Source organism: Scyliorhinus canicula, chromosome 18 (assembly GCF_902713615.1).
Source record: "Scyliorhinus canicula chromosome 18, sScyCan1.1, whole genome shotgun sequence".
In the NCBI taxonomy this organism is placed as follows: Eukaryota; Metazoa; Chordata; class Chondrichthyes; order Carcharhiniformes; family Scyliorhinidae; genus Scyliorhinus; species Scyliorhinus canicula.
In genome coordinates, this window is record NC_052163.1 from 102,921,651 (window position 1) to 102,937,829 (window position 16,179).

The 16,179-nt window shown below is 39.0% G+C and overlaps 1 protein-coding gene across 1 annotated transcript in view; it reads right to left on the reverse strand.

Annotated features, from left to right (window-relative positions):
- The window catches only part of LOC119952933 (mucin-16-like), a 306,095-nt gene that overhangs the window by 183,896 nt on the left and 106,020 nt on the right, over positions 1-16,179 (reverse strand). The window contains exons 69-86 of the mRNA XM_038776568.1: positions 15,673-15,837; positions 14,751-14,915; positions 13,911-14,075; positions 13,269-13,433; positions 12,347-12,511; positions 11,511-11,675; positions 10,869-11,033; positions 9,947-10,111; positions 9,111-9,275; positions 8,469-8,633; positions 7,547-7,711; positions 6,729-6,893; positions 4,349-4,513; positions 3,707-3,871; positions 2,784-2,948; positions 1,966-2,130; positions 1,324-1,488; positions 402-566 (exon numbers count right to left, since the gene is read on the reverse strand). Coding sequence (XP_038632496.1) covers positions 402-566; positions 1,324-1,488; positions 1,966-2,130; positions 2,784-2,948; positions 3,707-3,871; positions 4,349-4,513; positions 6,729-6,893; positions 7,547-7,711; positions 8,469-8,633; positions 9,111-9,275; positions 9,947-10,111; positions 10,869-11,033; positions 11,511-11,675; positions 12,347-12,511; positions 13,269-13,433; positions 13,911-14,075; positions 14,751-14,915; positions 15,673-15,837 — 2,970 coding nt within the window. The remainder of the gene's footprint in view (positions 1-401; positions 567-1,323; positions 1,489-1,965; positions 2,131-2,783; positions 2,949-3,706; positions 3,872-4,348; positions 4,514-6,728; positions 6,894-7,546; positions 7,712-8,468; positions 8,634-9,110; positions 9,276-9,946; positions 10,112-10,868; positions 11,034-11,510; positions 11,676-12,346; positions 12,512-13,268; positions 13,434-13,910; positions 14,076-14,750; positions 14,916-15,672; positions 15,838-16,179) is intronic.

Consider the following 16,179-nt stretch of genomic DNA (forward strand, 5'->3'; position numbering starts at 1 on the left):
GAGTTAGCCACATTGCTTTGTTTCTGGATTCACATGTAGGTCAGACCAGGTGAGGACGGCATATTTCCTTCCCTATGGACATTATTCAACCAGATGGGTTTTTCGGAAATCGTTTTGTGGTCATCTTTTGACTTTGAAATCCAGACTTTTAAAAATTAAATTTAAATTTCCCCACCTGCAGTGGTCCCAAGAGAATGGCTTTGGTATTCTGTATTACTAGCCCAGTGTAAACATCACCATACTATTTACTCCCTCGCAGAGATGAGCACTAGATTGTTCCATGTATCATTATAGCCAAGAACATCATAATATATTATGTTTATACTGCCTTTATGTGTTTCTAACTACAAGTAGTTTTTCAGAGAATGGGATAGGTGCAACGAGTGTTTTCGGTTACTCACCACTTGTTGATGGGGGTGCTGTGGTGCCTGTTGTTGCTTCAGTAGTTGATGCTTCAGTGGAGCTCACTCCAAGTGTTAGCGCTGTTGTAATAGTTGAGATAGAAGTTGATGCTGTGCTTTGTGCTGCTGTGGATGTCTCAGTAGTAACAGTTGAAGATTCCTCTACTGGTTTGAACATTGGTGACAGATTTAGAAGTTGTATAAAAAGCAAGGAAAGGCACAGAAAATATTTAGCGCAGAAATCAGCTTCCTTGAGTTCGCGTGTCATAGATATTACAAATGTAACCTGGGCATTTTTAAACAAATTAAATGAGCAAATTTCATCTGCACATTATTCTACTTGGGGCAATTGTGGTCAACCACATGCTATACTTCTTTGACAATCTTCAGTGAAGTGTTTCTACACTTGGAGTTGTTAGAATAAATGGAAATGGTAGAACTGATCAGGTATCACTTGCATGCTCACCACTTGTAGAAGGGAGACATGTTGTGATTGATGCTTCTGGAGTTCTCAATGTTTCTGTGGAATTCAGTGCAGTTATTGTTGCCATTGTACTTATTCAGGGTGGAGCAGATGTAACAGCTTGTACTGTGGTGGATGTCTGTATGTTTGAGGTTGACTGTTCTGTTGCAGAGGCTTAAGTGTGTGACAGTCTTATAGAGGTCTATGACATATCTGGCAGAAGATTCAAACATTATAGCTGAAAATTCAGCTTCTTCACGTGATATTACGTTCGACTAACAAATGGCGTTGTTGCAAAGCAGAAATCCGAAATTGGAATTTGCCTGTTATTCTACTCTGCATATTGACAGACAAAATCATGCCATATTCTTCTGTTAAATTTCAATTATGTGTTTTTATACTTGCAGTCGGTGAAACAGTTCAGAATATTAGAACTGAACAGAGAACACTCATACTCACCACTTGTTGAACTTATTGATGTTGTTATGGTTGTTGCTTCAGTTGTCGATGTTTCAATGGTGCTTGCTTCAGAAATTGTTGCTGTTGTACTTGGTGAGGGAGGTGCTGATGTAGATGTTGGTGCTTCAGTGGAAGTCTGTGTATTTGTTGTCGATACTGATGGCTCTGTTTTTTAAAAAGTGTACGCTGTTATTGAGGGAACTGGAAAGGATTGATCAATATATACATGTTTCTATTCATATTAGTCTTATTGTTTTTTGTGAAATGACATGTACACGGGAATATAATGAGTTCCGAAAGACGTGCCTTGAAGGGAATTGGACGTTCTGAATTCTCCCTCAGTTTACCCAGACAGGCGCCGGGGTGTGGCAACTACGGGATTTTCACAGTAACGTCATTGCAGAATTGATATCCGCCTACTTGTTACAGTAATATACATTATGATTATCGCTGAGAAAATAGCCTGGACTTTTGACTGTAATTGGAACCAATTGTATTTTTCATATCATTTATCGGGTGCAATTAAAGGAATCAACATGCTGCTGCAATCTCCTGATTCGTTTTGCAATGTACTACCATCTTGCAGCAGTTTCAAATGATTAATATTTGAATTGCTGCATTAGTTTGATATTGTGTGCTCACCACTTGTTGATGGGAGTGATGTAGTGTATGTCAACTCTTCAGTTGTTGCTCCTTGAGTAGAGCCCACTGTCGATGTTGATGCTGTTTCACTTGTTGCGGGTGGAGATGATGGGGAGGTCAGTGCTGCTGTGGTTATCTGTGTGCTTGTAGTTGATGATTCTGCCGCTATTATTTAAAGAGGTATTGCTTTTATTCAGTTAAATAGAGAGCATGAATAATATATTATAATTTTTCCACATCGCACGTCCTTTATATCTTGTTCATACTCATGTCTAATGGGCTTTACTAAGTAATTTAATGTGGCTTTGTTATTTACTGACGTACAGCTGCAAAAATTTTTTTTAATGATTTGTTCATGGACTTGGGCATCGCAGGCTGCGCCAGCATTCATTGCCCATCCCATGAATTAACATTTAAGAGTTAGCCACATTGCTTTGTTTCTGGATTCACATGTAGGTCAGACCAGGTGAGGACGGCATATTTCCTTCCCTATGGACATTATTCAACCAGATGGGTTTTTCGGAAATCGTTTTGTGGTCATCTTTTGACTTTGAAATCCAGACTTTTAAAAATTAAATTTAAATTTCCCCACCTGCAGTGGTCCCAAGAGAATGGCTTTGGTATTCTGTATTACTAGCCCAGTGTAAACATCACCATACTATTTACTCCCTCGCAGAGATGAGCACTAGATTGTTCCATGTATCATTATAGCCAAGAACATCATAATATATTATGTTTATACTGCCTTTATGTGTTTCTAACTACGAGTAGTTTTTCAGAGAATGGGATAGGTGCAACGAGTGTTTTCGGTTACTCACCACTTGTTGATGGGGGTGCTGTGGTGCCTGTTGTTGCTTCAGTAGTTGATGCTTCAGTGGAGCTCACTCCAAGTGTTAGCGCTGTTGTAATAGTTGAGATAGAAGTTGATGCTGTGCTTTGTGCTGCTGTGGATGTCTCAGTAGTAACAGTTGAAGATTCCTCTACTGGTTTGAACATTGGTGACAGATTTAGAAGTTGTATAAAAAGCAAGGAAAGGCACAGAAAATATTTAGCGCAGAAATCAGCTTCCTTGAGTTCGCGTGTCATAGATATTACGAATGTAACCTGGGCATTTTTAAACAAATTAAATGAGCAAATTTCATCTGCACATTATTCTACTTGGGGCAATTGTGGTCAACCACATGCTATACTTCTTTGACAATCTTCAGTGAAGTGTTTCTACACTTGGAGTTGTTAGAATAAATGGAAATGGTAGAACTGATCAGGTATCACTTGCATGCTCACCACTTGTAGAAGGGAGAGATGTTGTGATTGATGCTTCTGGAGTTGCTCAATGTTTCTGTGGAATTCAGTGCAGTTATTGTTGCCATTGTACTTATTCAGGGTGGAGCAGATGTAACAGCTTGTACTGTGGTGGATGTCTGTATGTTTGAGGTTGACTGTTCTGTTGCAGAGGCTTAAGTGTGTGACAGTCTTATAGAGGTCTATGACATATCTGGCAGAAGATTCAAACATTATAGCTGAAAATTCAGCTTCTTCACGTGATATTACGTTCGACTAACAAATGGCGTTGTTGCAAAGCAGAAATCCGAAATTGGAATTTGCCTGTTATTCTACTCTGCATATTGACAGACAAAATCATGCCATATTCTTCTGTTAAATTTCAATTATGTGTTTTTATACTTGCAGTCGGTGAAACAGTTCAGAATATTAGAACTGAACAGAGAACACTCATACTCACCACTTGTTGAACTTATTGATGTTGTTATGGTTGTTGCTTCAGTTGTCGATGTTTCAATGGTGCTTGCTTCAGAAATTGTTGCTGTTGTACTTGGTGAGGGAGGTGCTGATGTAGATGTTGGTGCTTCAGTGGAAGTCTGTGTATTTGTTGTCGATACTGATGGCTCTGTTTTTTAAAAAGTGTACGCTGTTATTGAGGGAACTGGAAAGGATTGATCAATATATACATGTTTCTATTCATATTAGTCTTATTGTTTTTTGTGAAATGACATGTACACGGGAATATAATGAGTTCCGAAAGACGTGCCTTGAAGGGAATTGGACGTTCTGAATTCTCCCTCAGTTTACCCAGACAGGCGCCGGGGTGTGGCAACTACGGGATTTTCACAGTAACGTCATTGCAGAATTGATATCCGCCTACTTGTTACAGTAATATACATTATGATTATCGCTGAGAAAATAGCCTGGACTTTTGACTGTAATTGGAAACAATTGTATTTTTCATATCATTTATCGGGTGCAATTAAAGGAATCAACATGCTGCTGCAATCTCCTGATTCGTTTTGCAATGTACTACCATCTTGCAGCAGTTTCAAATGATTAATATTTGAATTGCTGCATTAGTTTGATATTGTGTGCTCACCACTTGTTGATGGGAGTGATGTAGTGTATGTCAACTCTTCAGTTGTTGCTCCTTGAGTAGAGCCCACTGTCGATGTTGATGCTGTTTCACTTGTTGCGGGTGGAGATGATGGGGAGGTCAGTGCTGCTGTGGTTATCTGTGTGCTTGTAGTTGATGATTCTGCCGCTATTATTTAAAGAGGTATTGCTTTTATTCAGTTAAATAGAGAGCATGAATAATATATTATAATTTTTCCACATCGCACGTCCTTTATATCTTGTTCATACTCATGTCTAATGGGCTTACTAAGTAATTTAATGTGGCTTTGTTATTTACTGACGTACAGCTGCAAAAATTTTTTTTAATGATTTGTTCATGGACTTGGGCATCGCAGGCTGCGCCAGCATTCATTGCCCATCCCATGAAGTAACATTTAAGAGTTAGCCACATTGCTTTGTCTCTGGATTCACATGTAGGTCAGACCAGGTGAGGACGGCATATTTCCTTCCCTATGGACATTATTCAACCAGATGGGTTTTTCGGAAATCGTTTTGTGGTCATCTTTTGACTTTGAAATCCAGACTTTTAAAAATTAAATTTAAATTTCCCCACCTGCAGTGGTCCCAAGAGAATGGCTTTGGTATTCTGTATTACTAGCCCAGTGTAAACATCACCATACTATTTACTCCCTCGCAGAGATGAGCACTAGATTGTTCCATGTATCATTATAGCCAAGAACGTCATAATATATTATGTTTATACTGCCTTTATGTGTTTCTAACTACGAGTAGTTTTTCAGAGAATGGGATAGGTGCAACGAGTGTTTTCGGTTACTCACCACTTGTTGATGGGGGTGCTGTGGTGCCTGTTGTTGCTTCAGTAGTTGATGCTTCAGTGGAGCTCACTCCAAGTGTTAGCGCTGTTGTAATAGTTGAGATAGAAGTTGATGCTGTGCTTTGTGCTGCTGTGGATGTCTCAGTAGTAACAGTTGAAGATTCCTCTACTGGTTTGAACATTGGTGACAGATTTAGAAGTTGTATAAAAAGCAAGGAAAGGCACAGAAAATATTTAGCGCAGAAATCAGCTTCCTTGAGTTCGCGTGTCATAGATATTACAAATGTAACCTGGGCATTTTTAAGCAAAATAAATGAGCAAATTTCATCTGCACATTATTCTACTTGGGGCAATTGTGGTCAACCACATGCTATACTTCTTTGACAATCTTCAGTGAAGTGTTTCTACACTTGGAGTTGTTAGAATAAATGGAAATGGTAGAACTGATCAGGTATCACTTGCATGCTCACCACTTGTAGAAGGGAGAGATGTTGTGATTGATGCTTCTGGAGTTCTCAATGTTTCTGTGGAATTCAGTGCAGTTATTGTTGCCATTGTACTTATTCAGGGTGGAGCAGATGTAACAGCTTGTACTGTGGTGGATGTCTGTATGTTTGAGGTTGACTGTTCTGTTGCAGAGGCTTAAGTGTGTGACAGTCTTATAGAGGTCTATGACATATCTGGCAGAAGATTCAAACATTATAGCTGAAAATTCAGCTTCTTCACGTGATATTACGTTCGACTAACAAATGGCGTTGTTGCAAAGCAGAAATCCGAAATTGGAATTTGCCTGTTATTCTACTCTGCATATTGATAGCCAAAATCATGCCATATTCTTCTGTTAAATTTCAATTATGTGTTTTTATACTTGCAGTCGGTGAAACAGTTCAGAATATTAGAACTGAACAGAGAACACTCATACTCACCACTTGTTGAACTTATTGATGTTGTTATGGTTGTTGCTTCAGGTGTCGATGTTACAATGGTGCTTGCTTCAGAATTGTTGCTGTTGTACTTGGTGAGGGAGGTGCTGATGTAGATGTTGGTGCTTCAGTGGAAGTCTGTGTATTTGTTGTCGATACTGATGGCTCTGTGTTTTAAAAAGTGTACGCTGTTATTGAGGGAACTGGAAAGGATTGATCAATATATACATGTTTCTATTCATATTAGTCTTATTGTTTTTTGTGAAATGACATGTACACGGGAATATAATGAGTTCCGAAAGACGTGCCTTGAAGGGAATTGGACGTTCTGAATTCTCCCTCAGTTTACCCAGACAGGCGCCGGGGTGTGGCAACTACGGGATTTTCACAGTAACGTCATTGCAGAATTGATATCCGCCTACTTGTTACAGTAATATACATTATGATTATCGCTGAGAAAATAGCCTGGACTTTTGACTGTAATTGGAACCAATTGTATTTTTCATATCATTTATCGGGTGCAATTAAAGGAATCAACATGCTGCTGCAATCTCCTGATTCGTTTTGCAATGTACTACCATCTTGCAGCAGTTTCAAATGATTAATATTTGAATTGCTGCATTAGTTTGATATTGTGTGCTCACCACTTGTTGATGGGAGTGATGTAGTGTATGTCAACTCTTCAGTTGTTGCTCCTTGAGTAGAGCCCACTGTCGATGTTGATGCTGTTTCACTTGTTGCGGGTGGAGATGATGGGGAGGTCAGTGCTGCTGTGGTTATCTGTGTGCTTGTAGTTGATGATTCTGCCGCTATTATTTAAAGAGGTATTGCTTTTATTCAGTTAAATAGAGAGCATGAATAATATATTATAATTTTTCCACATCGCACGTCCTTTATATCTTGTTCATACTCATGTCTAATGGGCTTTACTAAGTAATTTAATGTGGCTTTGTTATTTACTGACGTACAGCTGCAAAAATTTTTTTTTAATGATTTGTTCATGGACTTGGGCATCGCAGGCTGCACCAGCATTCATTGCCCATCCCATGAAGTAACATTTAAGAGTTAGCCACATTGCTTTGTTTCTGGATTCACATGTAGGTCTGACCAGGTGAGGACGGCATATTTCCTTCCCTATGGACATTATTCAACCAGATGGGTTTTTCGGAAATCGTTTTGTGGTCATCTTTTGACTTTGAAATCCAGACTTTTAAAAATTAAATTTAAATTTCCCCACCTGCAGTGGTCCCAAGAGAATGACTTTGGTATTCTGTATTACTAGCCCAGTGTAACATTACCATACTATTTACTCCCTCGCAGAGATGAGCACTAGATTGTTCCATGTATCATTATAGCCAAGAACATCATAATATATTATGTTTATACTGCCTTTATGTGTTTCTAACTACGAGTAGTTTTTCAGAGAATGGGATAGGTGCAACGAGTGTTTTCGGTTACTCACCACTTGTTGATGGGGGTGCTGTGGTGCCTGTTGTTGCTTCAGTAGTTGATGCTTCAGTGGAGCTCACTCCAAGTGTTGGCGCTGTTGTAATAGTTGAGATAGTAGTTGATGCTGTGCTTTGTGCTGCTGTGGATGTCTCAGTAGTAACAGCTGAAGATTCCTCTACTGGTGTGAACATAGGTGACAGACTTAGAAGTTGTATAAAAAACAAGAAAAGACACAGAAAATATTTAGCCCAAAAATCAGCTTCCTTGAGCTCGCATGTCATGGATATTACGAATGTAACCTGGGCATTTTTAAGCAAAATAAATGAGCAAATTTCATCTGCACATTATTCTACTTGGGGCAATTGTGGTCAACCACATGCTATACTTCTTTGACAATCTTCAGTGAAGTGTTTCTACACTTGGAGTTGTTAGAATAAATGGAAATGGTAGAACTGATCAGGTATCACTTGCATGCTCACCACTTGTAGAAGGGAGAGATGTTGTGATTGATGCTTCTGGAGTTCTCAATGTTTCTGTGGAATTCAGTGCAGTTATTGTTGCCATTGTACTTATTCAGGGTGGAGCAGATGTAACAGCTTGTACTGTGGTGGATGTCTGTATGTTTGAGGTTGACTGTTCTGTTGCAGAGGCTTAAGTGTGTGACAGTCTTATAGAGGTCTATGACATATCTGGCAGAAGATTCAAACATTATAGCTGAAAATTCAGCTTCTTCACGTGATATTACGTTCGACTAACAAATGGCGTTGTTGCAAAGCAGAAATCCGAAATTGGAATTTGCCTGTTATTCTACTCTGCATATTGATAGCCAAAATCATGCCATATTATTCTGTTAAATTTCAATTATGTGTTTTTATACTTGCAGTCGGTGAAACAGTTCAGAATATTAGAACTGAACAGAGAACACTCATACTCACCACTTGTTGAACTTATTGATGTTGTTATGGTTGTTGCTTCAGGTGTCGATGTTACAATGGTGCTTGCTTCAGAAATTGTTGCTGTTGTACTTGGTGAGGGAGGTGCTGATGTAGATGTTGGTGCTTCAGTGGAAGTCTGTGTATTTGTTGTCGATACTGATGGCTCTGTTTTTTAAAAAGTGTACGCTGTTATTGAGGGAACTGGAAAGGATTGATCAATATATACATGTTTCTATTCATATTAGTCTTATTGTTTTTTGTGAAATGACATGTACACGGGAATATAATGAGTTCCGAAAGACGTGCCTTGAAGGGAATTGGACGTTCTGAATTCTCCCTCAGTTTACCCAGACAGGCGCCGGGGTGTGGCAACTACGGGATTTTCACAGTAACGTCATTGCAGAATTGATATCCGCCTACTTGTTACAGTAATATACATTATGATTATCGCTGAGAAAATAGCCTGGACTTTTGACTGTAATTGGAACCAATTGTATTTTTCATATCATTTATCGGGTGCAATTAAAGGAATCAACATGCTGCTGCAATCTCCTGATTCGTTTTGCAATGTACTACCATCTTGCAGCAGTTTCAAATGATTAATATTTGAATTGCTGCATTAGTTTGATATTGTGTGCTCACCACTTGTTGATGGGAGTGATGTAGTGTATGTCAACTCTTCAGTTGTTGCTCCTTGAGTAGAGCCCACTGTCGATGTTGATGCTGTTTCACTTGTTGCGGGTGGAGATGATGGGGAGGTCAGTGCTGCTGTGGTTATCTGTGTGCTTGTAGTTGATGATTCTGCCGCTATTATTTAAAGAGGTATTGCTTTTATTCAGTTAAATAGAGAGCATGGATAATATATTATAATTTTTCCACATCGCATGTCCTTTATATCTTGTTCATACTCATGTCTAATGGGCTTCACTAAGTAATTTAATGTGGCTTTGTTATTTACTGACGTACAGCTGCAATAATTTTTTTTTAATGATTTGTTCATGGACTTGGGCATCGCAGGCTGTGCCAGCATTCATTGCCCATCCCATGAAGTAACATTTAAGAGTTAGCCACATTGCTTTGTGTCTGGATTCACATGTAGGTCGGACCAGGTGAGGACGGCATATTTCCTTCCCTATGGACATTATTCAACCAGATGGGTTTTTCGGAAATCGTTTTGTGGTCATCTTTTGACATTGAAATCCAGACTTTTAAAAATTAAATTTAAATTTCCCCACCTGCAGTGGTGGGATTTGAACCAGGGTCCCAAGAGAATGACTTTGGTATTCTGTATTACTAGCCCAGTGTAAACATCACCATACTATTTACTCCCTCGCAGAGATGAGCACTAGATTGTTCCATGTATCATTATAGCCAAGAACATCATAATATATTATGTTTATACTGCCTTTATGTGTTTCTAACTACGAGTAATTTTTCAGAGAATGGGATAGGTGCAACGAGTGTTTTCGGTTACTCACCACTTGTTGATGGGGGTGCTGTGGTGCCTGTTGTTGCTTCAGTAGTTGATGCTTCAGTGGAGCTCACTCCAAGTGTTAGCGCTGTTGTAATAGTTGAGATAGTAGTTGATGCTGTGCTTTGTGCTGCTGTGGATGTCTCAGTAGTAACAGCTGAAGATTCCTCTACTGGTGTGAACATAGGTGACAGACTTAGAAGTTGTATAAAAAACAAGAAAAGACACAGAAAATATTTAGCCCAAAAATCAGCTTCCTTGAGCTCGCATGTCATGGATATTACGAATGTAACCTGGGCATTCTTAAGCAAAATGAATGATCAAATTTCATCTGCACATTATTCTACTTGGGGCAATTGTGGTCAACCACATGCTATACTTCTTTGACAATCTTCAGTGAAGTGTTTCTACACTTGGAGTTGTTAGAATAAATGGAAATGGTAGAACTGATCAGGTATCACTTGCATGCTCACCACTTGTAGAAGGGAGAGATGTTGTGATTGATGCTTCTGGAGTTGTCAATGTTTCTGTGGAATTCAGTGCAGTTATTGTTGCCATTGTACTTATTCAGGGTGGAGCAGATGTAACAGCTTGTACTGTGGTGGATGTCTGTATGTTTGAGGTTGACTGTTCTGTTGCAGAGGCTAAAGTGTGTGACAGTCTTATAGAGGTCTATGACATATCTGGCAGAAGATTCAAACATTATAGCTGAAAATTCAGCTTCTTCACGTGATATTACGTTCGACTAACAAATGGCGTTGTTTCAAAGCAGAAATCAGAAATTGCAATTTGCCTGTTATTCTACTCTGCATATTGATATCCAAAATCATGCCATATTATTCTGTTAAATTTCAATTATGTGTTTTTATACTTGCAGTCGGTGAAACAGTTCAGAATATTAGAACTGAACAGAGAACACTCATACTCACCACTTGTTGAACTTATTGATGTTGTTATGGTTGTTGCTTCAGTTGTCGATGATTCAATGGAGCTTGCTTCAGAAGTTGTTGCTGTTGTACTTGGTGAGGGAGGTGCTGATGTAGATGTTGGTGCTTCAGTGGAAGTCTGTGTATTTGTTGTCGATACTGATGGCTCTGTTTTTTAAAAAGTGTACGCTGTTATTGAGGGAACTGGAAAGGATTGATCAATATATACATGTTTCTATTCATATTAGTCTTATTGTTTTTTGTGAAATGACATGTACACGGGAATATAATGAGTTCCGAAAGACGTGCCTTGAAGGGAATTGGACGTTCTGAATTCTCCCTCAGTTTACCCAGACAGGCGCCGGGGTGTGGCAACTACGGGATTTTCACAGTAACTTCATTGCAGAATTGATATCCGCCTACTTGTTACAGTAATATACATTATGATTATCGCTGAGAAAATAGCCTGGACTTTTGACTGTAATTGGAAACAATTGTATTTTTCATATCATTTATCGGGTGCAATTAAAGGAATCAACATGCTGCTGCAATCTCCTGATTCGTTTTGCAATGTACTACCATCTTGCAGCAGTTTCAAATGATTAATATTTGAATTGCTGCATTAGTTTGATATTGTGTGCTCACCACTTGTTGATGGGAGTGACGTAGTGTATGTCAACTCTTCAGTTGTTGATCCTTGAGTAGAGCCCACTGTCGATGTTGATGCTGTTTCACTTGTTGCGGGTGGAGATGATGGGGAGGTCAGTGCTGCTGTGGTTATCTGTGTGCTTGTAGTTGATGATTCTGCCGCTATTATTTAAAGAGGTATTGCTTTTATTCAGTTAAATAGGGAGCATGGATAATATATTATAATTTTTCCACATTGCACGTCCTTTATATCTTGTTCATACTCATGTCTAATGGGCTTCACTAAGTAATTTAATGTGGCTTTGTTATTTACTGACGTACAGCTGCAATAATTTTTTTTTAATGATTTGTTCATGGACTTGGGCATCGCAGGCTGTGCCAGCATTCATTGCCCATCCCATGAAGTAACATTTAAGAGTTAGCCACGTTGCTTTGTGTCTGGATTCACATGTAGGTCAGACCAGGTGAGGACGGCATATTTCCTTCCCTATGGACATTATTCAACCAGATGGGTTTTTCGGAAATCGTTTTGTGATCATCTTTTGACATTGAAATCCAGACTTTTAAAAATTAAATTTAAATTTCCCCACCTGCAGTGGTGGGATTTGAACCAGGGTCCCCAGAGAATGACTTTGGTATTCTGTATTACTAGCCCAGTGTAAACATCACCATACTATTTACTCCCTCGCAGAGATGAGCACTAGATTGTTCCATGTATCATTATAGCCAAGAACATCATAATATATTATGTTTATACTGCCTTCATGTGTTTCTCACTACGAGTAGTTTTTCAGAGAATGGGATAGGTGCAACGACTGTTTTCGGTTACACACCACTTGTTGATGGGGGTGCTGTGGTGCCTGTTGTTGCTTCAGTAGTTGATGCTTCAGTGGAGCTCACTCCAAGTGTTAGCGCTGTTGTAATAGTTGAGATAGAAGTTGATGCTGTGCTTTGTGCTGCTATGGATGTCTCAGTAGTAACAGTTGAAGATTCCTCTACTGGTTTGAACATTGGTGACAGATTTAGAAGTTGAATAAAAAGCAAGGAAAGGCACAGAAAATATTTAGCGCAGAAATCAGCTTCCTTGAGTTCGCGTGTCATGGATATTACAAATGTAACCTGGGCATTTTTAAGCCAAATGAATGAGCAAATTTCATCTGCACATTATTCTACTTGGGGCAATTGTGGTCAACCACATGCTATACTTCTTTGACAATCTTCAGTGACGTGTTTCTACACTTGGAGTTGTTAGAATAAATGGAAATGGTAGAACTGATCAGGTATCACTCGCATGCTCACGCCTTGTAGAAGGGAGAGATGTTGTGATTGATGCTTCTGGAGTTGTCAATGTTTCTGTGGAATTCAGTGCAGTTATTGTTGCCATTGTACTTATTCAGGGTGGAGCAGATGTAACAGCTTGTACTGTGGTGGATGTCTGTATGTTTGAGGTTGACTGTTCTGTTGCAGAGGCTTAAGTGTGTGACAGTCTTATAGAGGTCTATGACATATCTGGCAGAAGATTCAAACATTATAGCTGAAAATTCAGCTTCTTCACGTGATATTACGTTCGACTAACAAATGGCGTTGTTGCAAAGCAGAAATCAGAAATTGGAATTTGTCTGTTATTCTACTCTGCATATTGATATCCAAAATCATGCCATATTCTTCTGTTAAACTTCAATTATGTGTTTTTATACTTGCAGTCGGTGAAACAGTTCAGAATATTAGAACTGAACAGAGAACACTCATACTCACCACTTGTTGAACTTATTGATGTTGTTATGGTTGTTGCTTCAGTTGTCGATGTTTCAATGGAGCTTGCTTCAGAAATTGTTGCTGTTGTACTTGGTGAGGGAGGTGCTGATGTAGATGTTGGTGCTTCAGTGGAAGTCTGTGTATTTGTTGTCGATACTGATGGCTCTGTTTTTTAAAAAGTGTACGCTGTTATTGAGGGAACTGGAAAGGATCGATCAATATATACATGTTTCTATTCATATTAGTCTTATTGTTTTTTGTGAAATGACATGTACACGGGAATATAATGAGTTCCGAAAGACGTGCCTTGAAGGGAATTGGACGTTCTGAATTCTCCCTCAGTTTACCCAGACAGGCGCCGGGGTGTGGCAACTACGGGATTTTCACAGTAACTTCATTGCAGAATTGATATCCGCCTACTTGTTACAGTAATATACATTATGATTATCGCTGAGAAAATAGCCTGGACTTTTGACTGTAATTGGAAACAATTGTATTTTTCATATCATTTATCGGGTGCAATTAAAGGAATCAACATGCTGCTGCAATCTCCTGATTCGTTTTGCAATGTACTACCATCTTGCAGCAGTTTCAAATGATTAATATTTGAATTGCTGCATTAGTTTGATATTGTGTGCTCACCACTTGTTGATGGGAGTGACGTAGTGTATGTCAACTCTTCAGTTGTTGATCCTTGAGTAGAGCCCACTGTCGATGTTGATGCTGTTTCACTTGTTGCGGGTGGAGATGATGGGGAGGTCAGTGCTGCTGTGGTTATCTGTGTGCTTGTAGTTGATGATTCTGCCGCTATTATTTAAAGAGGTATTGCTTTTATTCAGTTAAATAGAGAGCATGGATAATATATTATAATTTTTCCACATCGCACGTCCTTTATATCTTGTTCATACTCATGTCTAATGGGCTTCACTAAGTAATTTAATGTGGCTTTGTTATTTACTGACGTACAGCTGCAATAATTTTTAAAAATGATTTGTTCATGGACTTGGGCATCGCAGGCTGTGCCACCATTCATTGCCCATCCCATGAAGTAACATTTAAGAGTTAGCCACATTGCTTTGTGTCTGGAGTCACGCGTAGGTCAGACCAGCTGAGGACGGCATATTTCCTTCCCTGATGGACATTATTGAACCAGATATGTTTTTCAGAAATCGTTTAGTGGTCATCTTTTGACTTTGAAATCCAGACGTTTAAAAATTAAATTTAACTTTTCCCACCTGCAGTGAGTGGTGGGATTTGAACCAGGGTCCCCAGAGAATGACTTTGGATTTCTGGATTACTAGCCCAGTGTAAACATCACCATACTATTTCCTCCCTGACAGAGATGAGTACTAGATTCTTCCATGTATCATTATAGCCAAGAACATAATAATATATTATGTTTATACTGCCTTTATATGTTTCTAACTAAGAGTAGTTTTTCAGAGAATGCGATAGGTGCAACGAGTGTTTTTGGTTACTCACCACTTGTTGATGGGGGTGCTGTGGTGCCTGTTGTTGCTTCAGTAGTTGATGCTTCAGTGGAGCTCACTCTAGGTGTTAACGCTGTTGTAATAGTTGAGATAGAAGTTGATGCTGTGCTTTGTGCTGCTGTGGATGTCTCAGTAGTAACAGCTGAAGATTCCTCTACTGGTGTGAACATAGGTGACAGACTTAGAAGTTGTATAAAAAACAGGGAAAGACACAGAAAATATTTAGCCCAAAAATCAGCTTCCTTGAGCTCGCATGTCATCGATATTACGAATGTAACCTGGGCATTCTTAAGCAAAATGAATGATCAAATTTCATCTGCACATTATTCAACTTGGGGCAATTGTGGTCAACCACATGCTATACTTCTTTGACAATCTTCAGTGAAGTGTTTCTACACTTGGAGTTGTTAGAATAAATGGAAATGGTAGAACTGATCAGGTATCACTCGCATGCTCACCACTTGTAGAAGGGGGAGATGTTGTGATTGATGCTTCTGGAGTTGTCAATATTTCTGTGGAGTTCAGTGCAGTTATTGTTGCCATTGTACTTATTCAGGGTGGAGCTGATGTAACAGTTTGTACTGTGGTGGATGTCTGTATGTTTGAGGTTGACTGTTCTGTTGCAGAGGCTTAAGTGTGTGACAGTCTTATAGAGGTCTATGACATATCTGGCAGAAGATTCAAGCATTATAGCTGAAAATTCAGCTTCTTCACGTGATATTACGTTCGACTAACAAATGGCGTTGTTGTAAAGCAGAAATCAGAAATTGCAATTTGCATGTTATTCTACTCTGCATATTGATAGCCAAAATCATGCCATATTCTTCTGTTAAATTTAAATTATGTGTTTTTATACTTGCAGTCGGTGAAACAGTTCAGAATATTAGAACTGAACAGAGAACACTCATACTCACCACTTGTTGAACTTATTGATGTTGTTATGGTTGTTGCTTCAGGTGTCGATGATTCAATGGAGCTTGCTTCAGAAATTGTTGCTGTTGTACTTGGTGAGGGAGGTGCTGATGTAGATGTTGGTGCTTCAGTGGAAGTCTGTGTATTTGTTGTCGATACTGATGGCTCTGTGTTTTAAAAAGTGTACGCTGTTATTGAGGGAACTGGAAAGGATGGATCAATATATACATGTTTCTATTCATATTAGTCTTATTGTTTTTTGTGAAATGTCACCTATTGGGGATTAAAATGAGTTCCGAACGATGTGCCTGTGAAGGGAATTGGGCGTTCTGAATTCTCCCTCAGTTTACCCAGACAGGCGCCAGAATGTGGCGACTAGGGGATTTTCACAGTAACTTAATTGCAGTATTGATATAAGCCTACTTGTTACAGTAATATACATTATGATTATCGCTGAGAAAATAGCCTGGACTTTTGACTGTAATTGGAAACAATTGTATTTTTCATAC